We start from the raw sequence: 19,514 nt of genomic DNA on the forward strand, positions 1-19,514 counted from the left end.
AAATAGAATATTGATAAGAAATAAAAAAGCTTTGCGTTTTTAACGGGTGAAAATACAAATCAAATACATTCTCCTTGGTAAATGGACCTCTCGACTTTAATTGTCATCCATGATTCATTGTACGAGCGATGAGAGTTTGGTATTCACTTATTCAGATCTATGGAATAAGAATAAATGAATGCCATTGAATAACTTTTGAACGAATTAAGAATTAGAAAGCCAATAACCATGTTTACATGCGTTCATTGATTTGTCAGTCACTCTGATACATTGCTAACGATCTTAGATTAGTCCTTGGTATAACTTGAGCGTTAACAAAATTTACAGCAAATAACTCTGAAGTCGTGTGCCATGGTTTGTGATCATTAAATAATTAAAAAGTAATTACACAGACATATATATATGAAAATAAAGGACATAAAAGCATACACGTTGCAACGTGTATATAGGTTTCATGAGCCTTTTCGTCTCCATAGTGCACTGTTGAATTATAGTTAGAGATATGATTATACATATGAGTCTCATAATGAGAAGGTTTGTTCAAATACGCAAATAATTCATCTTACTCTGTTACCCCCACGAGAATTCCGATATACAAGCTGCTCCTGCCTTCCAGTCTATACAATACTCATGGGGTGAAACCATCAATCTTGAAAACGAAAGGATATCATCTGAATTAGTTGGATAACTACAATACTTACAAAAATATAACCATGATTATGTGAATAAGTGCTTGTTCCCTAAACATCAGTTAGCACATTAAAAAAAGTCACGCATTCGAGTTTTGTTTGTTTTATGTATGTGATTTAATATATATATATATATATATATATATATATATATATAATATACTGTAATAGCCGCAATGCTCTCTTCTTGAATTCTTCGCGATTTTTTGGATACGCTTGTCACTACGAAGCCTTAAGATCCAAGTTCAAAGAAATATGAAGAAATTATGATGTCCTCTAGTGGGAAACGAACACGTGATACCATAATCACGACGATGCCACGTGGTCAGTTCCAAAGTCTGATAAAAAAAAAAAAACGTCTCCTCACTTGCTGCAAAAAGTAGCTAGCCCGCAAATGCTGGGTCCGTTACATGGAACAAAGTCAATCAGCAACGAGCCAGTGTTGTGTGCAGAACTCTGGCTGCGGCAATCAAACATCCTTGGCAATTGTACTGTTAGGGGCTGCACATCCAATTACGAAAACAAAGATGGAATTGTTTTTCAGTTTCCCACTATGAGCATTATAATAGATTGCTTCTAATTTTATGATAGAAGATGTCAAAGTCTTACTGTTACTCTTATTTAACATAATGCATAATGCCCAAATACACATTATACTGGGTGTAATTTCATTCCTTTCTGCACCAGCTTCGGAAGTTGCTATGTACTCATATCAATGCTAATTATTCCACAACAGAAGGTAAGCTGGAAAATCTACAAAAAAGACATTAGGATAGAAGCTTACATTTCAAAGGTTAATTATCTAATTAAATGCCAAATTACATTATAATGTATAAGGTGCTTGGTTCATTTCTCTCTCTCATTTCTACTCATTTACTGCAGTAACTTCTTATAAATTGCCAAGTAATTACTTCAGTCTAAACATATAATAATAATGATATTACAGAGTCATTTATAACATTACACAGTAATTTACTAGTAGAGTACAGTGTTAATACAAGTTTAATAGTTGACTCAATGATTATCACACATATTATAACAGTATGCAAGAGAATATTTTATCACTATTGATGTTTCATCTCTAAGCAATGAAAATATTTAAAATACGAATTTCATATGTAAACAACACAGCGTTGTTATTGTTCTTGACCTAAGCCAGTGAACACTCTTGTCCTAAGCTGCTCTCTCTCTCTCTCTCTCTCTTAATGAAATATGAATTACCATATCATAAACTTCCTTTTGTACTTTACGTACCCTCTTCTTTATGATTTCCTTCCTTCATTTTCGCCTCTTAGGCACCTCTCTCTATTGTATGCTCTACTTAAGCAGCGCCCATTCGCCAGCGGACCTGGCATTGAGAATTTGATGTTAATCATTTATTTTAATGTGTAGTACATCAATCCCCACGATTCATTATTTATGTTTGTTTGTATCGACAGTCACTATTTAGTTCTATCTTATTTTATTGTCTCTGTCTGCCTTGCACCGGGCTAGAGTTATATATGTAGGTATTATGTAACCGCAGGGGCCCTGACACCCTTGCGGACGTGCGTTTGTAATGCCCCTCTGGGCAAATTAACCGCATGAAATGTTTTATGCTGAAAGGGCGTTCAGATTTGATAGAACTAAGTTATTACTTAACACCTTAGAGTAAGAAGAATTCAGTAAGATAAAATTATATGCTTACTTAGATTTTACAATTAGTTATTCTCTATTTCTTTAAAATAATTGTTAAGCTTATTAGTTAACTTTTGGGAATAATATGCCTGCTCAAAGATAATATTCAGTATAATTTTCAATGTGTTTGTATTAGTTTTCCTTTCCTTTTTGTTTGTGTTCACTTATACGCAAGGAACTTTCCTGAGAGGAATTTAAATAATTGTTAATGAGTAGCGTGTATCTTTTTAAAAAAACCTAAGGACAACTTGTCATACTGATAATAAGAGTAATGTTAGTATTAAATGAATGTAACAAATTACAGTAGTTTAAGTGCCTCAGAGGCGAGAGAGAAAATTATATCTGGTGAAAGCAAAGTTTTCTTGCCATTATTTTCATCCCGTTTAGGGTTGAAATGACTATTAAGAAAGAGAGATATTATGAAACCCCTTTTGCTTCCTCCATGTAAAGTAACGTTAAAAAGCACACGCCTCTGATTTTTTTATTTTTCCTCTCACTGATGCATTTCATGGTTCTTTTGTTTCTTTCGCCTATGCTGCCCGGGAAAGAAAGACCTCACTTTCTCCCAAACCCCAGTTCGAGTCAGGTCACACCTGATCAAGTAGCCCTCTGGCCATGCGGGCATCCACCTGGCTCCACGACTGAACTCGCGTAGCTGTGGGCCACCACCTAAAAAGCCTCCATCTTATGAAGGTATATCTCAGGAGAAAAGTAACATGCAAAAGAGTGGTGGCAATCTATTGTTTCATTTTCTTCTCGAATCGGTGCTTGAGCGACCCACCATAGTGATTCATTGATTGCCACAGCTGTTTCCCTTAGGAAGACCTTTTGATTAAGAGCTGCGGTTCCTTAGAAAAGTGACTGTACTAAATTCCTCCCCTTTTCAGTACAGTGGAGAGTTGAGCAGTTATTCGATCTTTCTCTGCCCTCTGAGGAATCTTACGATTTATGTTTAGCTCATAATCGACCACCCCCCACCCCGCCGCACACATATTTATACGATGTTTGTACTGCAGGTCTATTTCAAATTCCTGTTGTGGAAGTGGATTTTTTCCCTGTCCTTCTTCTCTAGGCCAGAAATTGCACGCTGCGAATCATCCCACATGTCCTGGACACGTGTTCATTGCTCCCAGCAATTAATCCAGTATTTAACTTGTGTTTGCCCTTCAGCAACCCCCCGCCCCGCTGTTTTTGTATCTGTTTAAGCTGACTGGTCTCCAGATTGGTCGTGGTCAGAACTAAAGAAGCATCCGTTGCAGGAGCCACCAGACTTAATTCAGATCAATATATATATATATATATATATTTATATTATATATATATAATATCTATATATATATATATATATATATATATATATGTATATCTATAATGCACTACATAAAACAAGCACAACTTGGCTATGCGACTTTTTTAAATGTGCTTACCGATGTTTAGGGCACAAGCACTTATTCACATAAACATGGTTATATTTTTTAAAGTATTGTAGTTATCCAACTAATTCAGATGATATCCTTTCGTTTTCAAGATTGATGGTTTCACCCCATGAGTACTGTGTAGACTGGAAGGCAGGAGCAGCTTGTATATCGGAATTCTCGTGGGTAACAGAGTAAGATGAATTATTTGCGTATTTGAACAAACCTTCTCATTTTAAGAATTTCATATAAATTCTACAGTTATTGCTTAATACGCCGTGGTCATGGCAATCACATTTAATTATTCACTGAACTTTTGCGTTAAAGGCAAACTAAAAAATGGCAGGCAGACGCACATTAGCCAACAGTTATCTGATGCTTTTGATAAATATATCAAATACGTTTTGCCGAGTTGTGTTATTGCCATCATTATTTAGTCGCCCATATTCAACCAACCAGTGGCGGAACCACTTGAGGTGCAGGAGGTGCAATGCACCAGCCTCCCCCCCCCACCCCCCACTGTGATTGGGGGAGCATCTGGCCCCATCATAATGTCTTGGTAGATTGATTTGGTAATATATTGGTAAATATGTTTAGGTAATGGAAATAATGAAAATATAATTGATGATGATCATCATAGTTGTAGTAGTAGTAGTTTTTATTCTTATCTACACTATAGTATCATCATCATCATTATTACAACTATTATAAGTACTGTTATCATTAGTGTTATTTGTGTTTTTATTAGTAATGGTATTACTACTACTACTAAATAATAATAACATAAATAACAGTAATGATAACAATACTAGTAATAGTTGTAATCTTACTATAATGGCCGTAATGTCTGTCTGTCCGTCTGTCATTCAATCACTGCCAAAAAGCTGGTTCGATGGGTATGAAACTTGGCAGGGTTATAGTGGGGATCCCTAAGATGGTTTATAATGGGATTTCATCCTACCGCCCCCCATCCATAGGGGGTGGGGGTGAGAAGGGATTCCCTGAAACGGAGCTGGTTTTGCCCGTGAAACGAGGTTGTTTTCGCCCATAGACTTAATTACTTTTAAAATTTTCATATATAATTTCTGTATACATATGTTTGCTAGTAATGATAATGATGGTACTGTAACATTAGATAAAAATAAAAGTTAAGATAACAATAATACTAATAGTAATCATAAAATCTTACAGATGATGATAATGATCATGATGACAACGTTACTTCTAATAATTTGGTAAGTTTTTAGCATTTCCACACACACACATACACAATATATATATATATATATATAGATATATATATATATATATGATATATATTATTGCATATGTATTGTATGTTCATATGTTATGTATTATGTAAATAACTGAATCACGAAAGTTAGGAACGTGATAAATCCATAAATAAAGATATATGCCACGAAGGAAAAATAAACGAAGGAGGATCTGCAAGATCTTTTGACGTTAAACGTCCTTTACTGACCAGAGACTGACATACATACGGGAAAAGACAATACAAGAAGATTCGTATAACTGACAGACAGGGATTATAAAGAGATTAGTACCAAGAATCTGACACACCTGGAAGATGAAAAACCTTCCCAAACAAGCATAAACAATGGGTGCAATTAAAGGTTTAAGACAATCATCTCAGATACAAGGTCCACACAATTAAAGGATTATAGGTGACAACTATTCAGAACTTGGTAAACAAAACCATATTCACAATACATGACAGACATACATTACAACAAAAATAATAACTCTAAGGCAACTGATTTTTATTTAAGTCAGTAATTATATCTTTGAGGTCATTCTTAAACATGTTACAGATACAAGGGTCTAAATGAAAAAGGCCACGACTAACATTGAAATTACAATGAAAAGTAAGTTTTATTAAAGCAGATTCTAAAAGATTTCGTGATAAGACATCTCTTGACCTTGCACATTGTCAGTCCACAATATTTGGATCAAGAAATTGAATACATAAGAAAAATAGGGAAAGATTTATGCTATCCTTCACATATATTAGACATTTGTTGTAATAAAGCCTGCAAAAAGTTTTATAGTGTAAGTAACACGCAGAAAGAAAATTCTAAGAACATTCTCAGTTTGCCTTATTTTAACGGATTTGAAACCATTTAATCATTGTTAAAAGCTTTTAATGTCAACCTTGTTTTTTCCTATAATAACACACTAAAAGGAATGTTAATAAAAAATGGCCCCAGAGAAAGCAACAACATAATATATAAAATTCCATGTATAGATTGTCCCTCATTTTATCTCGGACAGTTTAGCAAATGCCTAGAAGTAAGGCTAAGCCAGCATAAATATTCTGTAAAAACTGGGCAAAAATCTAATGCAATATTCATTCATTTAAGTGAAAACAACCACCGAATAAATTGGTATGGTAGTTCAGTAATTGTAAGGTCAAGAGATGTCTTATCACGAAATCTTTTAGAATCTGCTTTAATACAACTTACTTTTCATTGTAATTTCAATGTTAGTCGTGGCCTTTTTCATTTAGACCCTTGTATCTGTAACATGTTTAAGAATGACCTCAAAGATATAATTACTGACTTAAATAAAAATCAGTTGCCTTAGAGTTATTATTTTTGTTGTAATGTATGTCTGTCATGTATTGTGAATATGGTTTTGTTTACCAAGTTCTGAATAGTTGTCACCTATAATCCTTTAATTGTGTGGACCTTGTATCTGAGATGATTGTCTTAAACCTTTAATTGCACCCATTGTTTATGCTTGTTTGGGAAGGTTTTTCATCTTCCAGGTGTGTCAGATTCTTGGTACTAATCTCTTTATAATCCCTGTCTGTCAGTTATACGAGTCTTCTTGTATTGTCTTTTCCCGTATGTATGTCAGTCTCTGCTCAGTAAAGGACGTTTAACGTCAAAAGAACTTGCAGATCCTCCTTCGTTTATTTTTCCTTCGTGGCATATATATATATATATATATATATATTATATAATATATAGATATATATAGATATATATATTATTATATTATATGCTGCCACTTTAATAATGCATATATCTTCTCTTTGACTGTATGAAATGTTAGAAAAGAGTTTTGCATCATTTTCAGATTCCTTATTTAGCTTAGAGTTATAGGATATCTAAAAATGTATGTTCAGATTTCGCATAACATAGTTTAAAAGTTAATAAAACATAGAGTGTAGAAAGGGAGAGATTAACTTTGTCCATCCCAAGATAGAATTGTTTCCGCAATATGTCAGCACATTTGATTAGAGGAACTCGAGATCTCCATCTTGTTTTCATAACCTGTCATCACGTTTGATAAGGGACTTCTATTCTGATCGAGTACGTGTCGTTGTTGAACATACTACGTACATGACTGGTTTCAGACACATACTTCTTTGTCGAATACCACGTGAATATTTCACGATTTTTCTGTAAAGTTACGTCATATTAGAAGCTTCTAGAGGGATTGCACCATCTTTCGCAAGCCCAAAATGTTTTGTGCAAAATTCACTGCACAGCATCCATAAGAAAGGAAGATTCATTCAGACTTAGATCCTCAAACCGTTTGGATCTCTCTCTCTCTCTCTCGCCATACTTGATATTAACATAACGTAAAGATTTTATACATAATCATTGGTCCCTTATAACTTTTAGATTTCGGATTTCTTAGAGTTATTTTGCATTATTGCTTTTTGTGGAATCTGAACAAACATTGTACAAGTGTTTAACGGCGCCTTTTCTTTTGAGAAATATTGTGAATTGTGTGGTGAAATTTTTTTAACAAGCTGCAGCAGAAAGAAACAATTGGTACCAAGGTAACGTGTTATTTTAAGTTTATTAGTTGCAACTAATAGTTACAATGGTTTGGTGAAAGTTAAAATTTTTACACATTGCAAATTTTTGTGTTTTGTGTCTTTTTTTTCTTATTGAAGTGATTCTTTTGTGCATATATCCATTTTCTTATTGAAGTGTGGGTTTTTATTTTAATGTTCTGTGTGATTAGTACTTTTTTTCTATGATGTGTTTTCATTTGCATTCACAATTTGATTGACTTAATTGTTTTCATTACTTAATCGTTGCACATTTAATTGAATTTAACACTTGTGAATTAATTTGCATTTACTTAGAATTCTTTTAAAGTTTTATTGTTGTTTAGCACTTGTTAATTAATTTCCAAATTTCAATTATTGCCTAACACTTTTGAATTTCGATTAAATTAGTCAATTTTCTTGAATTTTGTGATAAATTAATTTTGATTTAATTTTACTTCATTAATTGAAGAATTAATTAAACTTTACTTTGTTTTCAAGTAACAGTAATTTCCCTGAGATTGTGAATTTCACTTATAAATTTTGAGTTTTATAATAAATTTTGTATTTAAAATTTTCATAAGTGTTTTCTTTTTCACCAGTATAAGTAAGTAATTATATGATTATATTTAGGTAGAAACAGAAGGGTAATTGAGCTGTTTCCCTTCAATTTACTTGAAGTGAGTTAGAACCAGGGAAGTACTTAGACTTCTGAAATCAGGGAAATACTTAGACTTTTAAAGTTGTTGATGGAGTGATGCCCTTTAATTAATTTAATTACATATAAGATTACCTCACACCTGTTTTAATAAACTTAATCTGATTTTCTGCAATACTGGTAAGTTGTTTAAGGGATCACTTTTGCCTTTAGAGTATTCAGTCGTTTATTACTGTGATGAAGGTTCAGGTGTCTGGCTGTTGTGAGGTAACATTTAATGATTGGTAAGTGTAGTAACCAGATACTTGGCCACTTTTGTCACAATATATAATAGTATATAATATATATATATATATATATATATATATATATATATACCTATATATAGTATGTATGTATGCAATATATATATATATATATATATAATATATATATATATATATATATAAATTGATAAATACATAATCTATTTATATATACCTTAAAAATAACAGTAGATGTACGTGACTTCATTAAATAAGAGAATACCACAGGAAAATGATAGGCAGAAATCCAAGCGCTTTCGTCTTTACTAAGACATTGTCAAGGATCGAATGAAATACAGTTGGAAAGAAAGTTATCAGGTAAACAAAAATATCACGAATACCAGATGGTTAATTGCCAAAAGGGTAAAAATCAAAGAGCTAATCCAGGATTGCCGGATATCACACGGTCACAAACTTAAAAATAGATTTAACAAAAACTACTACGTATCCATATAGTCCAAAACATGTAAAAACTGAATATATTAATTTTGTTGCTTATATTTATCTGCAACTTTTTTCATTATGAAAGCATCGATTTTAAATAAACCAACACTTAAATTTACAACATTTCCATGATTTGACTTGATGAAGCAAGATTCAATGATATTCCTTTTAATTGTGTCATTACATGGAATTGAGGCTCTTGCTTGACTCCAGGTAATAGGATGATCTACGTAAATCTCTCATATGTACGAATAATGCATTCGATATTTGTCCAGTTCCCACAGAATATTGGTGCTGTTTGAGACGTTGTGAAAGAGATTTACCGGTTTGTCCGTAATAGACTTTATCACACTTTTTGCAAGGAATTTCATATATGCAGTCGGGAAGGTCTTTAGAAGAATTTTTGGTACTAAACTCTTGTCATTAGTATTACTGAAAACGACATTTAAGTTAAAAAGCTTTAAAATTCTAAGAATTTCTAAAAACCTTTCATCATAAGGTAATTTTAGAATGTTATGCTTACTAATTTCAAGTTTGACATTTGTTAAATAAAATGTTTTTAGCTCTTTTCCATACCACATCTACAAAAGTCTTGGGGATTTAAGTTTCAAAGCAATATCATAAATAGTTTTAACCTCAGCGTCAATAAACTGCAGGCTACAGACACGTTAAGCCCTTAGGAACGTCCCAGAAAAAACAGAGAATTTAACATTTTGTTGGTGATTAGAGTAATAATGAAAAAAGAGGCAATGTTAGTTGATTTTCGAAAGACTGAAAAGGTGAAATTTCTATCATTTCTATGGACAGTTATATCAAGAAAATTCAAATTACAATTTCTTTCTTCCTCTATTGTAAATTTTATAGAAAGTACGAAATTATTGAGAATAAGGAATTCCTGTAGATTTTCGTGGACTGGCCAAATACAGAAAATATCATCCACATACCTAAACCAATAAATTTTTGGGGCAAAATTCTTGGTAAGAGTTTTGTCTCAAAAAATTCCATGTAAATATTGTTAAGGACAAGAGATAATGGATTACTCATAGCCATGCCAAACTTTTGTACAAAAGATTTCCCATTAAAATAAAATTTACTATCTTTGATACATAACCTTACGAGACTAATGAGGTTTGCTACAACTAAGGGAATATCATGACGTTCTGAAAAAAAGAGACAACATCAAAACTAACCATATTAAAATCAAAATTCAAATTTAAACTATTCAATTTGTTTATAAAATCAACATTGTTTTTTACATTCGTGTTAGACACGTTTCCTACTAAAGGTGTAAAAAATTTTACAAGCCATTTAGATAAATTATACGTAACTGAGCCCACTGAACTAATGATTGGTCTGATGGGGTTATTGATGTTGTGTCTTGACTAAGCCATACATATAAGCCCTTTAGAATGGGAGTTCACTGCCTGTGTAGGATCAGACCTCAGTTTCGTGTAAGTATCAGTATCATTTAACATGTCATTATTTTATTTGCAGTCACTTTTATTCAATATTACCACCGCATTACTTATTTGCCTTTGTTACTTGCACTGTTCCGTCTTTTTTTTTTTCTTTATAAGCCTGGAGAAATCTTACAGGTACATTAGGGGAAGAAGGCTTGCTCATAGCACCATACACAATACCTTTACAAATACTGATACCCTCAGGGCATAGATTATGATTAAATTTTTCCAGTTAACAAAATTATTTTGAAATGTCGACATAGTCCAGGTTACCGTTAGAAACACCAAAGCTTAATCCATATCCCAAAGGCACTGTCGTAGCACTATCCACTGGTTTGTCTGATAAATTAATCATGAAGTCCACGAAGGCATACTCAGTCCAGTTACTTTCAGCAATAAAGTTCTTCAGCTTGAATTGAAAAGCGAACCCAGGTGAACTGCATTTGTGGATATCTTTTATTAAAATCGTTGGAAAATTAAGGATGACAGAGTGAAAAAAAGCATCTGCAAGACTAGGCTTTAATAGCTTAATTCAGCGTCATCTCCACCCTTTCTAATGGCGCAGCGCAGTGATAATCAGCGTCCATACGCGCATGTACATTCTATGTTTATAGTTCCATGGTTCAGACAATGAGTGAGAAACGAACTTTGATATAAATATAGCGAGCATGAGGGAAAAAATTAATAACTTAAAACATGTGGGACTAATAAATTTGTAGTTAATTCATTTATTTTCAGGCCCTCATAAATATTTTACAATATATGGGTCCAAATGGTACAATCCCAGACTAAGACAGGGTTTTTTATCATTGTACTTAGCTTGCCTTACTTCCGTGGATTTCAAACCATAAAATCAATATTTAAATCTTTTAATGTTGATGTTATGTTCTCTTATAACAATACCATTAAAGGTATCCTAATTAAGAATAGTCTGGTACCTAATACAAACATCATTTTCAAAATTCCTTGTAAGGATTGCCCGTCTTGTTATATTGGCCTATCAAGCAAAGACTTATATGTTCGAATAAAGCATAATATGTATTCAGTTAGAACAGCCCACACTTCAAAATACACAATATATCCATCTGAGCAAAAAATCTCATTGTATAAATTAGGGTGATAGCTCTGTAATTGATAGGTTTAATGATTGAAATTACTCGAATCAGCAATTATACAAATTACTGATAAAAAAACTAAATCTTAGTCTGGGATTATACCATAAGGACCCATATATTTGTAAAATGTTTCTAAAGGACCTTAAAATAAATTAATTAACTACTAATTAATTAGTCCCACATGTTTTTATTTATTATTTTTTTCTTATACTCTCTATATTTATAACTTATGTCCGTTTCTCACTCATTGTCTGATCACAATTGTAAATTTCATATTGTTACTAATGAAAAGTGTATTTTTTTCGAATTAACTTGTCTTTGGCCAGTATGTTTGACTTTGACCACTTTTAAAGCCTTAATCTAGCCTTCGGGATTTTACTAATTTTGTACTGTCCGTTTGTATACGACTTTTGTTCCTAAAACAAAATGTATTGTTTACTGAATAAATTACCTGTGACCATGCCGGTGGGTGGCTGCTTTTAAATCTTAAATTTAGCCCATGTGCATTTTTTCGATTCGAAGAAGTGACCTGGACCCTTTGTTAATCCTCCCGTGTATAGCTTATCTGTACTGTGTTTCTCATTCTTGTGATCAGTCTTGCCACTATATTTATAGATAGCATCACTTTTCATATATTTCGTGATCAAATTATTCATATATATACTACATACATACAAACATACATACATACACACACACACACATATATATGTATATATAATATATATATATATATATATATATATATATATATATATATATATATATATATAGATATATATATTACACACACACACACACACACACACATCAACACACACACACACACATATATATATATATAATATATATAATATATATATATATATATATATCTATAATATATATATTATATTATCAATTATTCAAGACATAAGACTTCTAATGTTTTTTTCTCTTGTCTAATAAAAAGAAAACTAAAAACATTCAAATGAGAAAATCGTCGACGCTGTTGAAAAGTCACTAAGGTACTACATCGGAAGGTAAAATAGTTTTGCCATGAGATTCAAGTAGACCTGCGATTATAGATGAATAGATTGAAGTTATACCGTTGTGTACTTCGCGTTAACTGAGATACGAATAGACTGCACAAATAGAGGAATTATGTTTATCTCATCCCTAATAATATAGAGCAGCTAAGAGTGCACACACATGACATGGCAGTCTACTGAGAACAATGACACCAACGGCATGTTTTTAGTCTTCTTTTATGCGCCATGTGTGATTGTTTTGGTTTTCTGAAGCATGGAGAGGAAATATTATAAGTATTGCGGTAACAATGAAACATGGCCTTGAAGCAGTTTTTAAGTTTCTGTTCACGCCTACGTTAAATGTCGTGTATTGTCGTACAACAATACGTTTTGTTAGAATGCTGTGTCGATCTTCCCAAATAATGATGCTGGAGAATAATGAAACGAAGTTATCATATCCTTTAGACATTTGAAATGAGCAGCGTCTTGAAGGTGCAAAACAAATAGAGAAACTTAACTTCATTCCTATAAGTTTTGGCAGCGCACATGAACAGGGAGAGTGAGAGAGAATTGATGAGTTTCTTACCCAAAGTTCTGATGATTGTTGGTATATCTTTTACATCTACCACGTTCTTATCTTTATCCTGGAAAAATGCAAATATCTCAGTAAGTTTCTTGTCTAGGGACATTGTCCGTACTAGCGTGACGCTGTTTCCATGGCAACAAATCACACTATAACCAGCGTGGGGACTACGGGAGCAAAATTGTATAGTAAATATTTTAACAACTGAATTAGTTCATAAATTTATAAAATATATTAGTCTTATTATGATTTCGTGAAACGGGGATGATTTTCTAAAGATTGAAGAGATAATTACGATTTACAAATACTCTGTGTTGAAGCAGAGTCGTCTCAAAATACCTATGCTGTTGCAATAAAGTTTATGCTGAAAAGTCACTGCTGAAATTACTGAAACAGTAATAAATTCACAAATAAAGCATATGGAGAGGTTTACCTTGTGAAAACGCAAAGCCAGGCGCTGGTTAATGTACAAATCAACACAAATACGCTTACCATACTTATTTTGTTTGGCTCTTTTATGCCGTAAGTCCCGTGCAATATTCAGTAAAATATGACAGTTAATTTTTTCCCAATCACATCGCACAAATACTGAGTAACATTGAAGTTTACAATCCGATTTTGGATCTTTAATAAAATTATATCATAATTAACTCATAATTATTGTAACTCTTTCATCAATGGAAATAATTATGGGCTTATGCATACCTTATTTTTATTTATGTTTAAAATATAACATAGCTATACACAATGAAATCATATATTTTTTTCATAATTCTAATTTGAATTTCGAATATCATAAATTCCGTAAGCAGTTCCTTAAAGCTTCAGAGTACTAAAACTAAATCCTGATATCCGAGTTGAGAAGAGGCAGGTGAGCTGGAGGTTCGTCAGCTGGCAGAATAATCAACAACACCAACACATAGGCTACCCCGCGCTCGTAACCTCAGAAATATTGCTGTAAGTTCGCGATGTTCAAGGGTCGTCTGGTATGGCTGGTATTGTAAATAGTCGTAGATAACACAGTATGTCGAGAATTAATGACTAGTAGGTTCATAGAAAAGCCATGAAGTGCTGCCGAGGATTAGCCTCACATTCGTCTCCCATCTACCCCAGACTAAGTTTTATCCTAGGTAGTTGTGCACTCTACGAAGCTTGTCGTAGAGCTTTGATTCCCCTGATGTAATATTGCTTAGTTTTAGGATCACGTATTGCGTAACATAATCTGCTAAGCCATAGAATATCCGGGGTACCCCGATTTTCTAGGGGAAAAATACAATTCGAAAACCACTTGTAGGGTAGGCTAGACTGCATTTGTGTAATTGATTCCAGAAACTTTAGGTACTAGGATAAAACACTGCTGTGCGGCCAGGCAATCATCTGTACGGTTGCACAACCACTTTCCCAAATACTACCTATAATAACTGTAGCACTTCCAATAACTTTAATTAGGGTAAATAGGGTAAATAACTGTAGGGTCCAGAGTGGACCATGTTCGATCAGCGTGTACAATCCCAAAAAAAGTACATTATAACGCGTCCTGACATCAGAGATGGGCATCGGTCGTGACTTCTTCTTGGTGAGAAACGGAGCTAAAGACCTCTACTCTCCTTTCGAAGTAGGCTAAGTATTTTCTCCAAAGTTAGAAATTAAGGCCAAATTTTACGATTTAAACAGAGGGTAGTGAAAACGGTCTCAAACGTACTGCAAATCTCACCAAAACGCGTTCAACATTTTTACTTACAACTCGAAGTATTTACCTAGAAGATTGACGCCATCTCGATGTTTACGGAGTCGCTTGTGTCAATAAACTAACTATTTCCTGTGATAAATCCACACACCATTTGTGCCCACAGACACTGGGGCACTTTTATCACAACAAACGGAAAACTTTTCCTCACCGAGTAAACAACTGTTTTGTAGAAGACGACGACGAAGCGTGCACTTTGATAATTTTTTAAATAAATAGTAAAACATCAATACTTTACATATTTATGATGATTAATTTGAAAATATTCGTTATTGAAAAAGTAACTCGATTCTGACTCAAATTTAAGTAATTATTTTTTGGAATTAGAACGTTCTTTCAAGTCCTGTATTATGACGTCACGACATCTTGACTTTCGTACCTATTGTAAATAATTGCTTTACTCAACTTTCTTGCAGAACAGTTTACCATTTATTCATGCAGATTATCAGCTCTTCATGTAATTGGTATAATTGTAATGCGCATATATATCTTTATTATTTACTTTTTGGATATATGAAGATGTTTTACTGCCGGATTATCGCCGTAGTGTGACGCAATCGATTTCGGTCGATGCGCCTCAGTTTTCGCACCATAAGAAATTATGGGGCCGAATTTGCAATGACCAGAAAGTCGTTACAAGTGGAAAGTTAGCATTGAGGGGCATATGTTTTGATTGAGAAAAATTCAAATTTATTCAATAGCTAGCTTTGTAAAAAATACTTGATTACCAAAAACTTGATTGACAACTAAGCAGCATACCCACTATGGGTTTCAGAGACAGTGCAAGCACGTTTTTGGGCAATACTTATTTCTGTAACGAACACTCGTATCAGAACGAGATTTTGCTACAGTGCATTACACCCAGTGCCGTAATTTATAAGGGTATCGTGAATCACTAAACGTAAAGAATAACGACACTTGTCCTTGTACCAAGAGACAAAAACTCCATTATGCAGAAGATGGATACGAAACACGCATAATAAAGCTCCACCTACCCCCCTCCCCCCCTCCTCCACCGCCACCCCTTTCCTTCATCCCTTCGCCTTCCTTCTCTCTCTCTCTCTCTCTCTCTCTCTTCTCTCTCTCTCGCTCTCTCTCTCTCTCTCTCTGTCTCTTCGTATTCGTATGTGTGACCCTCCAAACTGGTATAAGACTACACACAAAACGTTGAAATTGGTGAAATTAGGCTATGTATTGGAAGTATATATACGTAATATAAAGCAATTTTATCATTATTGCATTACTATGACAACTAGAATTCATGGAAACAGTTTATAATAATGAAACAGCGTATGTGTGAAGCCTCCACTAATGTGGCAACGATGATTTTGCCATTCTTAGCATGCAAAACATTAAAGCATGCAACAGTAAAGGTTACATATTTCTGGCATACGGTTATTAAAGAAATTCAAATACTAAATATAGACTGAAATCTATGAAAAGTGCTAGCAAAAACAAAAAAGCAAAAAAAAATATATATAATTCAATTATCCGTAGTTCGTTCCTCTATGCACTTCTCCGTAGTCGTTCCTCTATGCACTTCTCTGTAGTCGTTCCTCTATGGTTTTCGGCAGCCAGATGTACGAAAACGTTAGAAAAATTTGATTGTATCTACTTTAGAAATATCTGTAATTTTTCGGGGGTATTTGGTTGCAAAAAAGGGATAATATACATGAATTAAATTAAAAATTTTAAATAAAGTAAAGTTGAACTAAATAACGAGTAAAGTAAACAATTGTTCCGATACGTAATACAAACCCTCGGTCCTTTAACAATAGGAAGGTAACTAGTGGCAGCTGGGACGGTCGTAAGCTTCGAACAAGGGGAGAACGGTAGTTAACTGCTTGTCCGATCGCGCTCGCGCCCGAGAGGTGAAGAATCACTTTTGCTTTCGGCCGCGGGTGTGGGGAAGGACGTGTTCGTCATCGCTCTCTGCCCGCTTCATCGTCGTATGCTTTGTTTATATTGTGTTTTTTACTAATGGTTTGGTTTGACTTGAAAATGAAACTGTAAGTACACTGTTTTTCATTTTCATTACTTAATTATGAATCAACATGGAACTATCGCCGTAGAGACGGCGATTTCCGCTCTTTTCATGAATTGAACCCTTGAATTATGTCTCGGTGCGAGGGCGGCGCACTCGCGCCGAGTCATGTATTTTGGGCGAAAGTGTGTAATTGAAAGATGTAAGTACACTTTTTCATTATATTTTTGCCCTGTGCGTTCGTTGCCGAGAGCTTGATTGCGCTCGGCAAGAGCCTCTTATTTTGTATGAATAGAATGCAATGAAAGTGGATTCGCAATGCAGTTTTCTTTTCATTTATTAATTGCATCAAATTTAATTTTGGATCAATTTCCGCTATTACCGGGAATTAATCCTTACGATTTATTGCTGTGAAGTGAAAATAGCAAGTGCAGTATTGTTCATTTTCATATATATTTATCGATAGCATCATATATTATGGATCAAAGTTTCCGCTCTTGTACGGGAATGATTTGTTCCCTCTTTAAGTTGCTCTTGAAGTGAAATCGCAAGTTGCAGGTATTCTGTTTCATTTGTCATAATTACTTTCACTCGCTGTGGCGGGGTAGGGGAAGCGAAGGTCTGCCAGGAAGTCGTCGGAAAGCTCTCCCGCGACTCCCTTGGTATCCGATTCTTCGTCTTCTTTCCTGCCCCCCCGCTCAGCTTCCTCGTATTTTGTTTTGGGGTCTTTCCTTCCTTCCGTCGGGGTGGGGCATGTCTCCCCCCCCGTGCGCGAGGGAACCCCTCTTACTAATCTGTCTGTGCTACCGCAGGTGCTACATCCGTGGGAGACGACCTTGGACAGGTATGGACCACTGCGGCTGCAGGGCGTGCCTAGCATCCACCGATCTGCTGCAGAGTCTAGCGAGGTCTGGGGCGGTGACCTTGGAGTGGTCTCCACTACAACCCTTCACGGCCGCTTATGCTGCTGCTTCCCCCCGCTGGTCTACACTCCCCATGCTGTGTCGGGTGACGCCGTCTGCCGCTTCTAGGGGCGGTCGCCGCCCGTACGAGGAGGGGTATGCCGCCGCCGCCGTGTTTTTCTTTTTCGTGTTTGCCGCCCCAGACTTCCTGCTTTCCAGCAGCTCGCCCCTGGACCGACCGCAGTACCACGCTGGCTGCCGATGATTCTACGAGGCGATGGCTGGGCCTGCCGTACCTGTCGCTGATGTGGTTCCCGCTACTATGGCTTGGCTGTCCCTTCTGTGTTTTACCGCTGCCGCTGTTCCTGCCGCTCCTGAGCTGGTTGCTGTTCCTGTCGCTCTGGTTCCGCGCCTGTCCATGCTGGTCCTGCCCATGGTGTGTCTTCCCCAGTCCCAGGTCCTTCCGGACAGGTGCAGTCGGGCCGTGTTGCTTCGGCAATAGGCCCGACTCTGGCCTGGATGGAGGACCTGACGACTGTCCTGCGTGAGCTGACGAAGAAGAGGAAGGGTGTCATCTTCGTCTTCGTCTGTTGCTGCCTCTTCCCCTTCGACTTCTAAGGCCCATAAGCCGAAGAAGAAGAAGGCTGCCTCCCCCCCCTAAGAAGTCTCCTCGGGAACTTCTAAGGGCCCGTCCCACCGAGGTGGGACGGGGGGGTCCTTCTGCTGGTCCTCCTGCTCCTTCGGGAGCGGGGCCCGTCTCCCCTTCCGTAAGGAAGAGATAGACGGGGACCAGAGGAGTATCGGTTAGCTCTGGTACTTCCTCGCCTGGTGCTAGCGGCGATGCCGCTACGCCAGGTTCCGGCTCGGTCTCTCGTTCGCGGGAGATCCCGAGTGTACGCTCTCCCTCGGGAGACCGTGCAGCCAAAGTTTCGGCGCCAGTTCGCTCGGCGCCAAGACCACGGCACGGAGCAGAAGGCTGGCGAGAAACCGCTCAGGTGACTCTCAAGCCAGGCCAGCGGCCGCTCTCGCAGCGACCAGCTGGGTAACCGGGTTTGTTATTCCCCTAAGAAGACTCCTTCGGGAACTTCGAAGGGCTCGTCACATTCCGGTGTGACGGGGGGGTTCTTCTGCTGGTCCTCCTGTTCCTTCGGGAACGGGGCCCGTCTCCCCTTCTGAGAAGAAGAAGAGACGGGGGACCAAGGGGTGTGCTGGCTACCGCTGGTACACCCTAGCCTGGTCTTGGCAGCTCTGCTGCTAAGCCAGGTACCGGCTCGGCTTTCTCGTCCGCGAGAAGTTCCGAGTGTACGATTCTCCTTCGGGTGACCGTGCAACCAAAGTTCAAGACTCCGAGTTCGCTCAGCGTCATGACCGAGGCACGGAGCAGAAGACTGTCGAGAGCCGCTCAGGTGACTCTCGCCAGGCCAGCGGCGCTCTCGCAGCGACCAGCCGGTACCTCGGGTGGACGTGACGGTCGCTGGTCCGGCCACGGGTGGAGGCTGGGAAGAGGTCCCCCAGGTCCCCTCGACCGACGGTACCAGCCTCGGCTGGTACCAGCGGTTTGACGTGCCGCGAGGACGTCACCGGTCTCACGGCGAAAGCGAGCTCTGCAGTCACCTGACCGCCGCTCCCACAGGGGACCGGGCGGAGGATACGGTGACCAGCAGCAGCTCGTCTGACGCACGGGACCGGGGTCGACGTGCTCAGTCGAGCCGCTCGC

The 19,514-nt window shown here is 36.7% G+C and overlaps 1 protein-coding gene across 1 annotated transcript in view; it reads right to left on the minus strand.

Moving 5' to 3' along the window:
• The window catches only part of LOC135198393 (dynein regulatory complex protein 8-like), a 34,454-nt gene extending 21,137 nt beyond the window's left edge, over positions 1-13,317 (minus strand). Inside the window, exon 1 of the mRNA XM_064225934.1 lies at positions 13,168-13,317. Within this exon, the coding sequence (XP_064082004.1) occupies positions 13,168-13,270 (103 nt within the window). The 5' untranslated portion in view covers positions 13,271-13,317. The remainder of the gene's footprint in view (positions 1-13,167) is intronic.
• Positions 13,318-19,514: the final 6,197 nt, after the last annotated feature.

Source organism: Macrobrachium nipponense, chromosome 22 (assembly GCF_015104395.2).
Source record: "Macrobrachium nipponense isolate FS-2020 chromosome 22, ASM1510439v2, whole genome shotgun sequence".
In the NCBI taxonomy this organism is placed as follows: Eukaryota; Metazoa; Arthropoda; class Malacostraca; order Decapoda; family Palaemonidae; genus Macrobrachium; species Macrobrachium nipponense.